The 15,397-nt window shown below is 49.5% G+C and overlaps 1 protein-coding gene across 2 annotated transcripts in view; it reads left to right on the forward strand.

Moving 5' to 3' along the window:
* The window catches only part of RPH3A (rabphilin 3A homolog (mouse)), a 68,825-nt gene that overhangs the window by 11,724 nt on the left and 41,704 nt on the right, over positions 1–15,397 (forward strand). For both annotated transcript variants that reach the window (XM_006900983.1, XM_006900982.1), the window contains one exon: positions 5,707–5,853. In XM_006900983.1, coding sequence (XP_006901045.1) covers positions 5,707–5,853 — 147 coding nt within the window. The remainder of the gene's footprint in view (positions 1–5,706; positions 5,854–15,397) is intronic.

Raw genomic sequence — 15,397 nt, forward strand, 5'->3', positions numbered from 1 at the left:
CCATCCACCACCCACCCATCCATCCATCCTCCATCCATCCATCCTCCATCCATCATCCATCATCCATCATCCATCATCCATCCATCCATCATCCATCCATCCATCCATCCATCCATCATCCATCCATCCATCATCCATCCATCCTCCATCCATCCATCCGCCATCCATCCTCCATCCATCCATCATCCATCCACCCATCCATCCATCCTCCATCCATCCATCATCCATCCATCCATCCATCCATCCATCCATCCATCCATCCCATCAATCCAACAATCATCCATCCATCCGTCATCCATCCATCCATCCATTATCCATCCATCATCCATCCATCCCTCCCTCCATCCCATCCATCCATCCATCCATCCATCCATCCATTATCCATCCATCATCCATCCATCCATCCATCCCTCCATCCCTCCATCCCATACATCCATACATCTATCATCCATCCATCCCTCCATCCCATCCCTCCATCCATCCATCCCTCCATCCCATCCATCCCATCCATTCCGTCATCCATCATCCATCCCTCCATCCCATCCATCATCCGTCTATTCCTCCATCCCATCCCTTCATCCCATCCATCCATCCCTCCATTATCTATCCATCCATTCCATCCCTCCATCCCTCCACTCCTCCATCTCTCCATCCCTCCATTCCATTCCATCCATCCATCCATCCCTCCATCCCATCATCCCATCCATGCATCCAGCCAGCCAGCCAGCCAGCCAGCCAGCCAGCCTCGGGAGCCCTATGGGCAGTTCTGCTCTGTCCTGTTGGGTTACTAGGAATTAGAATCAACTGTGTGGTGGTAGATATTTCTGGAACACACCAACACTCACATGGAGAGGCAGTTCCAGTATGTTCTGTGACCTGGTCTGCCACCTGAGTGTCTTTTGCAAAGGTCTTCAGTTCATCCTCTCACTTAAGAGATTTCTTAGGTCAAGAAGAGAATCATACCGTGAATTGTACCATTTATGAGTCCTTGCCATGTACTTGAAAACAGACTACACACTTTCATTTCATCTTCCCAGTGGCGACCCTACAACATAGAATCTATCCATATTTCCAGTTAAAAGATGAAGAAATTGTGGTTCAGAGAGGTTCAGGGTCCCTGTTTCAAAATTACAGACCCAGGATTCCAGTCATTAACTAAATCAGGCCAAGCAGGGCTCGCATGTCTAGATTGGCCAGCATGTCTGAGTCCCTCATCCAGGGAAAGCCATACTTGAGGCCTCGAACACGATCCAAATTCTCACCCCTGGTTTGAATGACATGGGGCTGTATGTAATCTGGACCTCAGAGGCCCTTGGCAAAGGAGCCAGCTTCTCGCTTGTCACCGGGAGCAGTTCTTAGCTTCTGCATGATCCCCAGATCCTGGGAGGCCCAGGGAGGCCCATTCTCTCCCCATGACAACAGTGGTAACAGAGACTTTGCCTTGAGAACCGGATCTTGTTCCCCTCTGTTTGCTTTTGGAATTAAAACGTGAACATCCACCGGAGTCCCCACAGAGACCAGTTGGTGACATTCTCAGACTCTGGATGAGCTGTTTGTCAACAGCATGCTACAGAGCAGAGGATGGGGGAACAGCTCGGAGCGGTGCCCACAGCCTCCAGCAGGCCTTCTGCTCTTCTGAAGAGGGAGGCAGTTCTCCGTGCAGGCCTTCTGGGGGGCTCCGGTTCCATGGCAACACCCTGCCCGCATCTCTGGAGCCATAGAGATCCAGGAACAGTTGTTCTGACCTCCACTGACCCCAGCGATGTGAGAGACGTAAGCGTGAGGTCTGACCCCTCACCGGCCACGTCCGTGACCAGACGGGGAACTGGAGGAGCGTGTTCTCAGAAGGGCCTCCACTGGATCCTTGGCCCAGCATCTTACCAGTGTCGTGTTCTCATCACTGACCAGGCGGTGAATCAAGAGGAATCAGAAGAGCAATCAAGGAAGGAAAAGTGGGAAAGAGCCGCAGACTATAATCACAGTCTCCATTTCCAGATGACCACGGGGCCTGGCGAGGTGTCTAGATTCTCCCCGACTCTCTGCCCTTAGCGAGTGACCAGTGGTCTTCATTGTTCAGGAATCTACTGCTGTCCTTCAAAAACGATGGGCAAGCACGTCAGGCTGAGGAATATTAGCACACCGACGGAAGACCTGGCCGTGGTTATGTTTCAAACAGTCTGCATTTGCTGTTCCCTCAGCATGGTATAATCAGTACTCTTCTCCAGCACCACAGCTCAAAGGCGTCGCGTCTCCTTCTAGCATCCCTTGTCATTGTTCAGCTCTCTGATACGCAGCAAGTAATTGCTAAGACCATGGAAATGACCAGTGCTTCTGGGGAGGAGAGTAAATGGTACAAAGGCCTACCTGCAATACATGCACTTACTCTGTATAAAATGGTACAAAGGCCTACCTACAATACATGCACTTACTCTGTATTATCGTATCACAAATTACCCCAAATCTAGCAGTTTAAAACCACACACACACACAACACCAAAACAAAACAAAACAAAACAAAAAACACCACACACATTTATTTCCGTTTCCAGGCATAAGAGTTGGGTCCCCTGCAGAAATTCTTACAAAATGGCAGTCAAGGTGTTGGCCAGGCTACATTCTCATCTGGAAGCCCATCTGGGGAAGAAGCCGTTTCCAAGTGAATTCAAGTTGTTGGCCAAATTCATTTCCTTACGGATCGTGGCTTTCTGCTGGCTGTAAGCGAGGCCACCCTCAGGTCCTACAGACTGTCTTGCCGTCACCATCTGGGCTTCTCCAACATCATGCTGGCTTCTGAGCTGATCAAGCCCACACGGAGAGTCTCCAGCTTCAGTCCACTAAGACCAAGTCTTTGCTAGCAAAGTGGAAATAGAAGTGACACTCTCTGTCACTTTTATCATAGTGGATAAATGAGAAGTAAGTTACACACGGGGATCACCTGTTAGTGTCGGGCAGGTTTCCTTCCAGCCCCGCTTGAATATTGCCTGTGATGAAGACCTAACTCTCATTAGGAGTCAACACCACTGCTGAATGGTTCTATGGAACGTTCTTTCTTCTTCTTATGCCATTGAGTTGTCTGTGACTCATAGCAACCCCTGTATACATTAGGTTTGAACCCCGTCCTCTCCTGTGCCAATCTCATTGTCTTCCACAGACCTAATACCATTTCTCCAGTCACTGTGTCAATCCATCTCATCCTGGGTCTTCCTCTCCTGCGCTGTCCCTCCATCCTTCCAAGCATAATGTCCTTCTCCAAGGACTGGTCCCTCCTGGCCACATGTTCAAAGTATGTGAGATGGAGCTTCAAAATCCTTGCCTCCAGGGAGCAGCTTGGTTTCACTCTCTCTAGGACAGACTGGTTTGTTCTCCTGGTGGTCCAGGATATGTTCAACACTCTTCTCCAGCACCACAACTCAAAGGCATCGATCCTTCTCAGCAGGGTCAGAGCATGGTGAGAAAAGTGAGGAAGAGAACAATGAGGACAGAGAAGCAAGTGGATCAGATTGTATTGGAATCTGCAGAACGGGCAAAAATACCACTTAGTTTATATTATTATTATTATCTAAGTAAAACTCACATAGCATCAAACTCAGCACTTTAGAGTACAAATTCCTTGGAATGTAGCACACTCCCAATACTGTGCACCCCTAACTGTTTCCAAGGTTGCAAATCTTTACGGAAGGAGCTTACCCAATCTTCTCCTTTGGAGAGACTGGTGGATTCAAACCCCTGACCTTTTGGTTAGCAGTATAACACTTAACCCACTGTGCCACCAAGGCTTCTTGTATACAGTAGGCCCAGGCTTTTTTTCAGAAGCCGTTGGCGACTCTAAACAGGAGCTTTAGAAGTGTTTGTTGTGTACCATCCATTCGGAACTGACCCCTAGCTGACTCCTTGGGGGGTTTTCAGAGACAGTCGTGCGAGAGGAAGTGCCCATCTTATTGTCCTTCAGAGCAGCTGACAGACTTGAACCACATACCTTTGGGTTAGCAGAACAACTCTTTACCACTAAGCCAGTCCTCTTATAGCTACCCCTCGGGAACGTGTGTTGTTTCCTCAAGCCAGACCCTCCTTCCCTTTCTCACAAGATTTCTCCGGAGACCCCATCCCTTTCCCTCCAAGCTCTCTCTTCTCTGCTCCTCAGAACAAACCCGCTAAGGTGGAGGACAGCAGAGGAGCAGGATGGTGGGAGCGGGATGGGGCCTTTAATTTCCAGCGTTGAGCGTCAAAAGGCAATTTCATGCCTGCTGACGAGATTAGAGCCGTGGAAGTAATGGAGCCTGGCAGCTAATGGGGTACTGACTCCGGAGGATTTGCAGATCCTGCTTCTCCTCCTCCCGGAGACAAGCTTTTCTCGCGGTGTTTAACCCTGCAAGCTGCCTGCGGCTGCTGCACCACCATGCCCTGTGGCCAGGACCAGGCTGTCAATGGAGGTGACATTTGACACTGATCACAGGACAGAAGAAGAACTGATTCCTTTGAATTTTGGCGTTGGAGAAGAGCATGGATTGCCAGAAAAACCCCAAACAGTTATGCCTTGGGAAAAGTGCAGCCAGATGGCTTCTTAGAGGCAAGTGTGGCTTTCATATACTTTGGGCACGTTGCTAGGAGAGGTCATTCCTTGGAATCTTGCTTGGAAAGGTGGAAGGTTGACAGAATAGAGGAAGACCCCCAGTGAGTGGATTTACACAGTGACTGCCGCAGTGAGTTCAAGTGCATTACAAATTATGATGACGGCACAGGACAGGACGGGGGTCAAGTTTGTTGTTCATATAGTTGCTATGAGACATACTCGATTCAGTGGCACCTAACAACCACAATAAAGTGTTAACTGTGCAGCCTCCTCCTCTCTCTCTAGGCTGTTCGAGGGTCCACGCTGGCGGACACTCCATTCTCTATCGTGTGCTGGCCACCAGCTCAGAGTCCCACCCCAGCCACTTCCCAGCCCTGTGGCCTTGGGCAAAGAGCCTAGTTTCTTGGACCAGCAGCACACAGTAGGGGCAGTGTGAGGTCTGAGTGTGGTATATCAGCACATATACCAGTGTTTAAAGTAACAAAGTCAAGAAGATTAGCAGCTAGAGCTCAAAATGCTGTAGGAGCCTTTGGGCTTGCGAATCCAGATGCAAAAGTAAAGTGAAGTGATTTTTACAAACCTGCTTGGCAACTCATTTGAACGTCTAAAGCACAGTGCCGTGTTCAAACAAGCTGTCTCCATGCCAGACAGATGCTGCAGTCAACCTGGGACCCATCGCTTCAATCTATGCTCCCAAAATGCTTTCCATCCACTTAGCCTACACTTCTGAGAACACCAGTACCTCTAGAGCCTCACCGGCATTCAGAAATGCTGCTTAGGGACTGCCAGCAAGTGCTAAGGTCTTAATAAGAAAAAGTGCCTCAGAACCGTATGAGGGGGATCAAGTGATCCATTGTATAGACAGAGGCTGTGAAACAGAACCCTTTCCCAGAGACTCCCTAGCAGAGCTTGACTACTGGTCCATGAGTCTGCTCACCGTTTTACCCGTGAACCGAAACCTCACTGCTATGCAGTTGGTTCTGACTCTTAAAAACACTGTAGCTCGATAGTGAATTACAACCGCCAGACACTGTCAGCTTCGAGGTTAACATCACAACTCTGGACTACATCCACCAGAGCTCCCTAGTAGTTTATGCTGTTGCCTGGACTCACAGCTTCCCAACTTGTGTTTTCAGGCTCCAGGGAGGCTGGTCCGTCCACCCGAGCGGCCAACAGGACAGACAGAGGAAGCAGGAAGAACTGACAGATGAAGAAAAGGAAATCATCAACAGGGTGATCGCTCGCGCTGAGAAGATGGAGGAGATGGAGCAGGAGCGAATCGGGTGAGGCCTGACACTTCGCGTTCCTTCCGAGCGTCATTGGGACCCAAGGGCCAGTCCCCCAGGGCTCCTTGACAGGAGCTGGGCTGCGTATGCTGGTGGGACAGCCCTGCCTTTGGGGCTTGTCATCTGTGACTTTCCAGGCTACCTCCCTCTCCAGGGAATCCTTATCCCAGGAGGTAGAGGAGCTGGAAGAGGAGAATAAAGAGTAGAGGAGAAGGTGGAAATAGAAGCGGTGTGAGGGGGCTTCTTTTCTGGGTGGGCAGCGGAGGAGCGCGGGACTGGTCTTCTGATAGGAGATGCGAGCTTGTCGCTGGAGGCTGGAAAGGTATTATAACCAAGCAGAGGGTGGGTATCACAGTCCATAACAGCATCACAGAAGGATGTGCTAGAAACACTGACACTGTAGATGCCGGATGCTCAAGAGCGGAATAAATACAGGAGAGAACTTTCTAAATGAATGTGAGAATATTGAATAGGCAGTGAGAACAAGAGAGCCCCTCGGGGACAAGGATGGGCACTGTGGCTGCCGCACGGTGGGCTTCGGCGCGGTAGAATCTGGGCACATGGCTTGGCACAGGCCTGGGCTGGGTTTGTCCTCTTATGCGTCTTTGGGGTCAGTATGAACTGGAACCGACTCGGTGGGACACAGCAATGATGGCAGAGAGTGGCCGTGTAAGAGGGCGACAGCGTGGCAGGTGGGGGAGGCAGCAGAGGTTCACTCAGTGGCTCTGGACTCAAATCCTGGGGTGCCATCCAGCTCCCCACTCATCTGCTGTGGCTCGTGGGCACATTTCACCTCTCTGTGCCTCGCTTTGCTCCCAACAGGAAGGGAACAATGGGAGTCGTCATCCCACAGGGCTGTTGAAAGGTTTTAGCAAGATGAAGAATGCCCTAATTGTGTTCCCCTAATGGGAGGAGGGAGGAAGGCTCAGAGGGCAGAGAAAAGGAAGCAGAGGCTACATGAGTGTGTGTGTGAGAGAGGGGTACAGTGAGCAGACAGTGATGCAGAGACAGGAGCGTGTGGACAGACTTGACGAGGAGGGGGCAACATGCGAGTGATGGTCAGAGTGGACGAATGAGGGAGGTGACTGAGGGACAGAGAGAGCAAGTGTGTGGATCTGGGAGGAAATCCACGTGCTGCTCCAGCCGTCACCTCCATGTGCTGGAGACTTGTCAGGAGACCAGGGCTGGTCCTTGCTGTGATCCAAGACCATGACCTCAGGCTGAGAGTGGAGGGGTACTGCGGCCTCCAGCTCCCCACTCTTAGTTAGAGGTGAATGTCCTTGGGGGGAATACACGGGAGCTGGCTACCCAACAGGTCCCCTCGCTCAGGACGGACTGGCCAGATCAGAGGTACAACTGGCAAATGACAGATACCTGCCACAAGCTGTGTGCGCTTCCAGCCCCTCCCTCCCCTGTGAAGGTCCCAGCTTCCGTGCTCTGGCCCAGAGTCTGGGGTCCTCGATTTGCCCCCCATGTCCTGGCACATTCACTAGCTTAACCCAGTGACGTGGTGGATGGCACAGTGAGTACGCTGTGATTTCAAAGTCAGAGAGACCCTCATTCTGCCACTTACTACCTCAGATAAGCCGCTCTAACTGCTCTGTGCCTCAGTTCCCACGTCTGTAAAATGAGGGCATTAGCACACGCTTCTTGGAGAGTGTTTCATTAGCTTACAAGTGAACAGTCGTGATTATGAGTCGGCTGGGGAGACGGTGTTCTTGACCCTGGTCAAGTCTCTCTTCTGGAATCATGCTCCGTGATTCCTGCTCGCCAGGCCCTGGGATTCCGGCAGCCCCCGGCTTGCCCTGGCGAATACGGAGACTTCCAGAGAGGCTCAGCCAAGACTTTGGTGACCGAATGTCCCTTTGCTTTCTGCTCTGCCCAATTTCCCAGAGAGGGTGGGCGACTCAAGGCTTCCGGCCCGGCTGCTTCACTGCTCCCTCCAGCAGCCAACCCTCGCTGGCAGCATTGCCAGAGGCAAACTTGATGCTATTTGTGTTTTATAAGCTCCAAGTTGCCCTAATTCCCGTTCTACCCACGCTTCCCTGGGTGGGGATCAGAGCAGAGCCAGATGAAAGAGAAGCCAAGCATCAGACCTGGGGAGAGGCGAGGACGGGGTGCCATCAGATCCCGAGGCTGTTGAGCTCTCGCATTTGCAGCCTCAGTTTCCCCCATCTGTCATGTGAAGCATGGCAGTCTGATTCTCAGTGCCATTCCCATTCAACTCCACTCCAGGGCTGTTTTATTTTGGGTGATTCCCAACATGGGGCCACTGTGAATGATTTCAACTCATCTAAAAGAGAACAAATGTCGCCAGACCCTCTGCCACTCTCACGCAAACTTTGTGGCCTGAGAGACCACCCCCCAGAAAAGATGTGATGTCATTCTCATGCACTTGAGAAATCGTGGTCCTATCGGGTATCCTTAATGAATGCTTAACCCACTGCTGCCAAGTTGAGTCCAGCTCGTGGTGACCCTCCACTGGTTTTCTGAGACTATAACTCTTAATAAAATCAGACTGTCACATCATTTTCCCTGGAAAGCGACTGGTGGATTTGAACCACGGACCTTGCAGTTAGCAGCCCAATATGTGCCTGTTGCTGCCCCTGGAAAACGTCATATGACTCAGCTCATTAACTGCTGCTCTCAGTCCTAGGGAACACGTACTGTTATCATCCCCATTTTGCAGGAGTGAAAATAAGGTTTAAGGGAGGCTAATCACTTGTTCGGGACCACACAGAGCAAAGAGACCCTCTGACTGGCTGCTTCTCTGGCTGGACTTGCTTTTAAGACGTGTTGGCTCTGCAGAACCTGAGAAATTTAAATTTTTACTTAGTTTTCACCAAATATTAGACCCTTATTTTTTATTTATTAGATTTTGTGTTGTTCGTTGAGTGAAAGTTGACAGAGAACGCTGGTCCTTCATTCAACAGTTCACACTCACAACATTCATTGTGGTCCCCTCAATGTAGCAGCACTCTTCCCACTCTCTCCCTGTGTTTCTCATTTCCATCTGTCCTTCCCCTTTCCTTCCTGCCTTCTGAGCTTTGGTCCTGGGTACATGTGCCCTTTAGGTCTCATACCATTGCTTGGACTGAGGACCCCATTCCTCTCTGTTGTTACTCTTCTCTTTATAGGTCCTTTTGTTGTTTAGCTGAAAATTGACTTCCTGGAGTGGCTTCAGTTCTGTATTTGAAGGGTGACTGGGAGCCATAGTCTCAAAACTCCCATCAGTCTATCAAATCAGTACATCTGTTCTTTTTTAGTTTTAGTTTTATCCACCTTTTTCTCTCACTTTGTCCATGATCCCCTATTACGATCCCTTACAGAGCAGTTGACAGTGGCAGCCGTCCACCATCTAGTTCAGATCTCACGATTCAGAGGCTGAGCGGTTCCCAGATTAACCCTTTGGACCAACCTCTTTGACTTTCTTTACTCTTTTTTGTTCTGGGCAAGAAGAATCCAGTAGTTGCACTTTAAATGGCAACTCACAAGCTTTTACGACCCCTGTGGGTTAAGAATACAGACAGTTTTTCTAGCTCTTCTTAATCCTGATTAAAAATTCTCAGGAAAGGGATTCCTACTGGCCAAGCTCAATGAATGCCCACCCTCTATCCATTCGGCTGTGTTCAGAGGTCCCAGGCTATCCAGATGCAGCCGACCACTGCTGAGAGTGAAAGGGGTCTTCATGAGTTAGACGGACATGCAGGGAGTGTATCCATCGCCTGCGGAACATTCTAAGTCTGGGATTCATCATTTACCTCGGAAAGTTTCTGTTGCCATTGTTTTGTGGTGGTTAAGGTGGTTTTTACCCCCTTTCCCAATGGTAGGCTTCCTTCCGTCCAGACCTTCAGGAACGCGAGGCATTCCCAAAGGCATTTGCTTGCCTGCAAGGGGACAGACTGCCGGGTGGCCTCCATTGACGTCAGCTCCCCTAAACAGATGGGCCCCAAAAAGTAATTAGGATTTGTCATTAACCTTGATGTCCAGACGCCGTGATGAAGGACACCCGAGAGACCCAGGGAGGCCTGTTGTTGACAGACGCTGTTGCGTTCCTGTCACCTCCCCGTCCCGGTTCCTCCATCCCCACCTCTTCTGACACCGAATTTTCCCAGAATGTAGACCAAGAGGGAAGAGAGTAATAAATAGTACTCAGAACTTGTGGCATCTAATTCCATTGGCGTCATTCCCATGGGTTGACAAGTTGACGCTAAGCTGTGTCTTTAAGACCCTCTTCTAAAAGAGGGCTTTTCTTTTCACCCTAGAGTCCCGCATGTTCTGTGGATGAGACTCGGGGATTTGTCACCCATCCTCATATTATAAGCACACTGGTGCCTGTGGCTGCATGCTTTTGACAAGGAAAAAAAATATTTCCAACTTTCATCAGTCTATAGGGGCTTCTGAACCCCCCCTTCTCACGTTAAGAACTATTGAGTCATACATCGGTTTTCCTTGAAATTTGGTCGGTATTTTCTACTGTCCTTCCCAAATCACTATTTCATGGGATCATTGTTGTGTAACATCATGTCGGAACCAACCCAGGACAGACCCTTCCATTGTTTGTCAGAGGCAGTTCATCACACGGAAGGAGCTTGCCCATCCTTCTCCCACACTTCATTTTACACAAAAGAAGAATGGGTATTTTCTTAATAAGCCTTGAGGATAGCAGGAAAGAGAAAACTAATATCTACCTGTTGAAGGAATGAACCAGTAATGACATGAACAGGCTCCTCATTGAGTCACTTTAACCTCACGGGCCTCCTTGTTCCCATCTGTAAAATGGGACTTGGGCCAGATGGCTTCCTAAGCCCAGGGTTTCTCAATCTGGGAGTGATTGACATTTTGGGACAGGTGGTTCTTTGCCAGGGGACTGGCCTGAGCATTGTCGGATGGTAAGCAGCATCCCTGGCCTTTATTCACTAAATATCAGTCACTCGTCCAAGTTAATGACAATTTTAAAATGTCTCCAGGTATTAACATATAATTCCTTAACATATAATTCCTTTTGAGAGCCACTGCTTGGGCCCTTCTATTGGGTGCTTTTCAAAACAGAGAAGAATCAAGAGGAATATTTTTGAGACAATATTCAGCCTCTGGGTAGATGGTAACAATAACCCACTCTTCTAAAGCAATTGTATGCCCGCGCCACACTCACAGCTGTGTATTCTGTTCTTGTTGTTGTTACTGTTACCATCGGGTTGGAAATGACCCATAGCTGGCCCTCCAGCAGGGAGGGGATTGCCCATCTTTTTCCTGCACAGGTTGATTTATATAATCCTGACAACAGCTCTGTGACGTAGACAGTGCCCCTCCTCCTCACGTACCGACTGCTTCATCATCTGACCTTTGGCATTTATGAAAATAGTAAGAAACCTGTTGCCTGTTTTGTGTTTTGGTAATGTCTGATGGTAACAGATGTTGAGGTGTGAGGCCAGAGGAACAATGGCTGAAACAGTGACATCGCATGTCCTCTCGGGTGGGCTATGACACTCAGTGGTTGGTAGTTTGATGCAGTGATGTAATGATGACATCATCCTCCATTTTTTGTGCTCTGACAAATCACAAGATGGTCCTCTGGATTTTTTTTTTTTAATAATGTGGATTCTCACCTGCCAGCCTGATCTTTGGAACCTAACCACGTCAATAAGGGAGGAGTGGGTGTGTTCGTTTCATCACCATCTTACAGATGAGCATATTGAAATAGAAAGAGTTGAGCAATTTGCCCAAGGTCATACTGCTAATTGGTGACAGAACTGGGACAGTGAACCCAGTCTGGCCAACTGCAGAGTTTCGCCCCTATCTGCTGGTCTTTATAGAAAGAAATGTTTCTTGCATGAGTTGTTTGTTGTGTGAGATTGTGTTCATTCTGGTCCACTAGGACACAGCAGAAGGGCCTCGGAGGGCTTTCTAGCTTGTAATCTTTATTAACGTCTTCTAGAAGAATATGACCCTTAGGCCTCCCTGGAAGTTTTTCCTCCCTAAAGTACTGCTTGAACATAGGTGCTGTTGTGTCGTGTATGACTCATAACAACCCTATGAACAACTGAACCCTGTCCTATCCTGCACCATCCTCATCTTCCCTGACACACGTGAGCCCGTTGCTGCAGTCACCGTGTCAGTCCATCTCACTGAAGGTCTTCCTCTCTGTTGCTGACCCTCCACCTTCCCAAGCATGATGTCCTTGTCCAAGGAATCGCCTCTCCTAAAAATGTGCCCCAAGTATGTGAGATGAAGTTTCACCATCTTTGCCTTCAAAGAGCCTTCTGGCTGTGCTTTGTCCAAGATATACTGTTACTTTGGCAGTCCGTGAGATACTCGGTACTCTTCTCCAACACCACAATTCAAAAAGCACTGATTCTTCATCTGTCACCCTTGTTCTCTGTCCAGCCATCAGCTACATAGCAGGTGATTAAAAAATCTATGACTTGAATCAGGCATATCTTAGTCTTTAAACTGATATCATTGCTCTTCAGCACTTTGTAGATGTTCTTGAGAGCAGACTTTCCCAATGCTGTATATCTTCTGATCTCCTGACTACTGGTAACAAGGGTGTTGATTGTGGATCCAGGCATGATGAAATTATTAACAGTTTCAATTTTCCCCCCCTCTATCATGATGTTGTCTGTTGGCCCAGAGGTGAGGATTTTTGTCATCTGTATGTTGAGATATAATCTACATTGAAGGCCGTGGTCCTTGAACTTCTACAGCAAACACCTCAAGTCCTCTTTGCTATCAGAAAACAAAGTTGTCATCTGCATCATGCACCCCCCCTGCCTTTTGAGAATGTAGACGTGGAAGGAACATGGCAAATAATTCCGGGGTCTTAGGAAGCCCGTCCTTTGACGGCGTCTGCCATGCTCACTTGGTTACCTGGCTCTCTTTCTCACACTTCGCCCACCACCAATGGGATGGTGCATTACTCCCCACCACAGTAGACTGTCCCCTGTGACCCCCTCGGAGCTCTCTTTCTCACACTTCACCCACCACCAGTGGGATGGTGCGTTACTCCCCACCATAGTAGGCCTGTCCCCTATGGCCCCCTCAGAGCTGTGGCAGCTTCATGGAGAGGAGCTGTCAACCCAAAGGCACACAGTCCACATGCGCCATCTGCCCTGCAGGAGGAAGATGGGCAGTGCCCTCCTGTGCGACCTACTGCCTCTGAAGCCCAGTGCAGGTCAGCTCTGAGTCGCTCCCGACACAGTGGTACCAAATAACAGTCTATGGGCCTCCGCGGGCATTCTTTTAACTCCTCTTCTGAGAAAGGACAGACAGACTTGTTAGAGCCCCAGTTGTAAGCCCTGAAATGAAGCAAAGTCTTCCCTTTTCTCAAGAGGGTCTCAGCTTCCAGGAGCCAGACAAAGCTTCCCGTCTCATCTCTGCCATCCTTAGCTGTGTGCCGTTCAGCAAGTGACTTTATCTCTTTGTGCCTCACTTTGCCATCTGTATAAAGGGAATGAATAATGAGACTACGCTCATAAATTAAAGGAAGAGAGTTTCTGTGAAGTGCTTCACATGGCACCTGACAAAGGTAGCCATCAATAGCTGTAACTGTCACTGGTTCAATAATGTCCCAGTTGCTAGCCTCGTGGTAATGATGCTGGGCCACCTGGGCCCTCTGGCTGTCTCTTTCTTACTGGGCTCCCCAACTCTGAGCCATGGTGCCCCCCCAAAAAAGGGCCACAGCTCAGGCAAGAATCCCACTTCAGAATCCGTCAAGGAGAGAGGTTGGGCTCTGTGACTCCCCAGGTGGGGGCACCGTCACAGTTAATGAGAGTGAGAATGAATGAGTCTGAGATGCCAGCGCTTCCTGACGGAGCAGCTCAATCATTGAAGGGCGGGTGCTGCGAGACCCCGCTCCCTCGGGGCAGCCAGCTCCCCTCGGCCCGGCCCCACAGCCGTTAGACCCACCTTGACTCTAGATGGCAGTTACGGAGAAGCAAGGAACTGAGTGTGTCTGGAGTTGGTGACTGTGTGTGTGCACATGAGACTGAAGACAGACCACATGCTCTCCCACTCAGTTGCGGTTTTCAGTTGTTGTGTAATCACAGCTCGTGCTGCTCCTTAAAGAGACCTACTCAACCCCGTCCTGTCATTTGGGGGGCACCTCTGCGGTAAACCTTTTCCCCATTAATGCAGGACTCAGCTGGCCCCGCGTTAAGTCCGCTTCCTGGAGCAGCTTCCCGAGGGCCACCTCTTCCACATTCCTGAGGCTCTTGGTAACAGAGTAAATTCAAAAGCTCAAAACCAGTTGCCTAAACAGGAGGCCAGTTGGGACTTTCAAAAGGAGCTTAAGTTTCACAAACGAGAGACAGACAGTCCCCCACTTACAGTATCTCCTTGTCTGCAACAATGGGAGCCAGTGTGAGTGCCTGTAGGAGCCCTGAGGCTGTGGTGGTTAAAACAGTCTATTGCTAAGCTAAAGGTCAGTAGTTCAAACCCATCAGCCTCTCCATGGAAGAAAGCTCTGGCAGTCTGCTATTATAAAAAGTGTTCTTCAGAGACATTGAGTCAGAAGCAGTATGATCAACAAGCCTGAACGTGGCCCTACCCTGTGCCACCCTCCGTGTCTCTGGCACACTCAAGCCCATTGCTGTAGTCACTGTGTCAGCCCATCTCATCGAGGGTCTTCCTCTCCTGTGCTGGTCTTCCACCTTTCCAAGCATGGTGTCCCTCTTCAATGGCACCTCTTAACAACATGCCCAAAGTATGTGAGATGGGCTCCTCCAAGGAGCGTTCTGTTTTCACTGTGTCCAAGACATACTTTCTGTTCCTTCAGCAGCCCGTTCAGTACTCTTCTCCGACACCACAATTCAAATGTCTCGATTCTTCTTCTGTAATCCTTATTTTATTCACTGTCCAGCTCTCTCAGATGCATAGCAAGTGATTGAAAAAACCATGGCCTGAATCAGGCGCACCTTAATCTTCAAACTGACATCATTGCTCCTTGGTGCTTTGGAGAATTCTTTAACAGACTTCACGAATGTAATACATCTCCTGAGTGCTGGTACTCAAAGTGTTGATTGTGGACCCAAGGTAGATGAAATCATCAACAATGTCACTCTTTTCTCCCTCGATCATGTTGTTCCAATGACGAGGACTTTTGTCTTCTTGATGTTGAGCTGTAATCCATAGTGAAGGCTCTGGTCTTTGATCTCCTGGAGCAAGGGTTTCAAGCCTTCCTCACTCAGCAAACAAGGTTGAGCCTTAAAAATACAGCTTAAAAAAATTGACAGCCTTGGGAGCCCTGGGGGGCAGCTCTGCTCTGCCCTGTGCTGGCGCTGTGAATTGGAATCCACTTGACGTCCGTGGGTGTCTCTCATCTGTGTGTCTAGAACCAGGTGTTTGAGGGCATCCTTCTGTGTGTAGATCATGTGTGCGCTCGCTTGTACGTGTGGCCCTGCCCAGCCACCGGTGCACCTGTGCACGTGTGTGTCTCTGTGAGGGTGTGTGACCACCGCGGCTGAGTGCAAAGACAGACAGGTGAGTCCTATCAACCTCTAGCCACAGCGGCCCTTGGAAAGCCTTTTGTGAAAGACACCTT

Source organism: Elephantulus edwardii, unplaced genomic scaffold (assembly GCF_000299155.1).
Source record: "Elephantulus edwardii isolate Elephantulus edwardi_28Jun2011 unplaced genomic scaffold, EleEdw1.0 scaffold00304, whole genome shotgun sequence".
Lineage (NCBI taxonomy): Eukaryota > Metazoa > Chordata > Mammalia > Macroscelidea > Macroscelididae > Elephantulus > Elephantulus edwardii.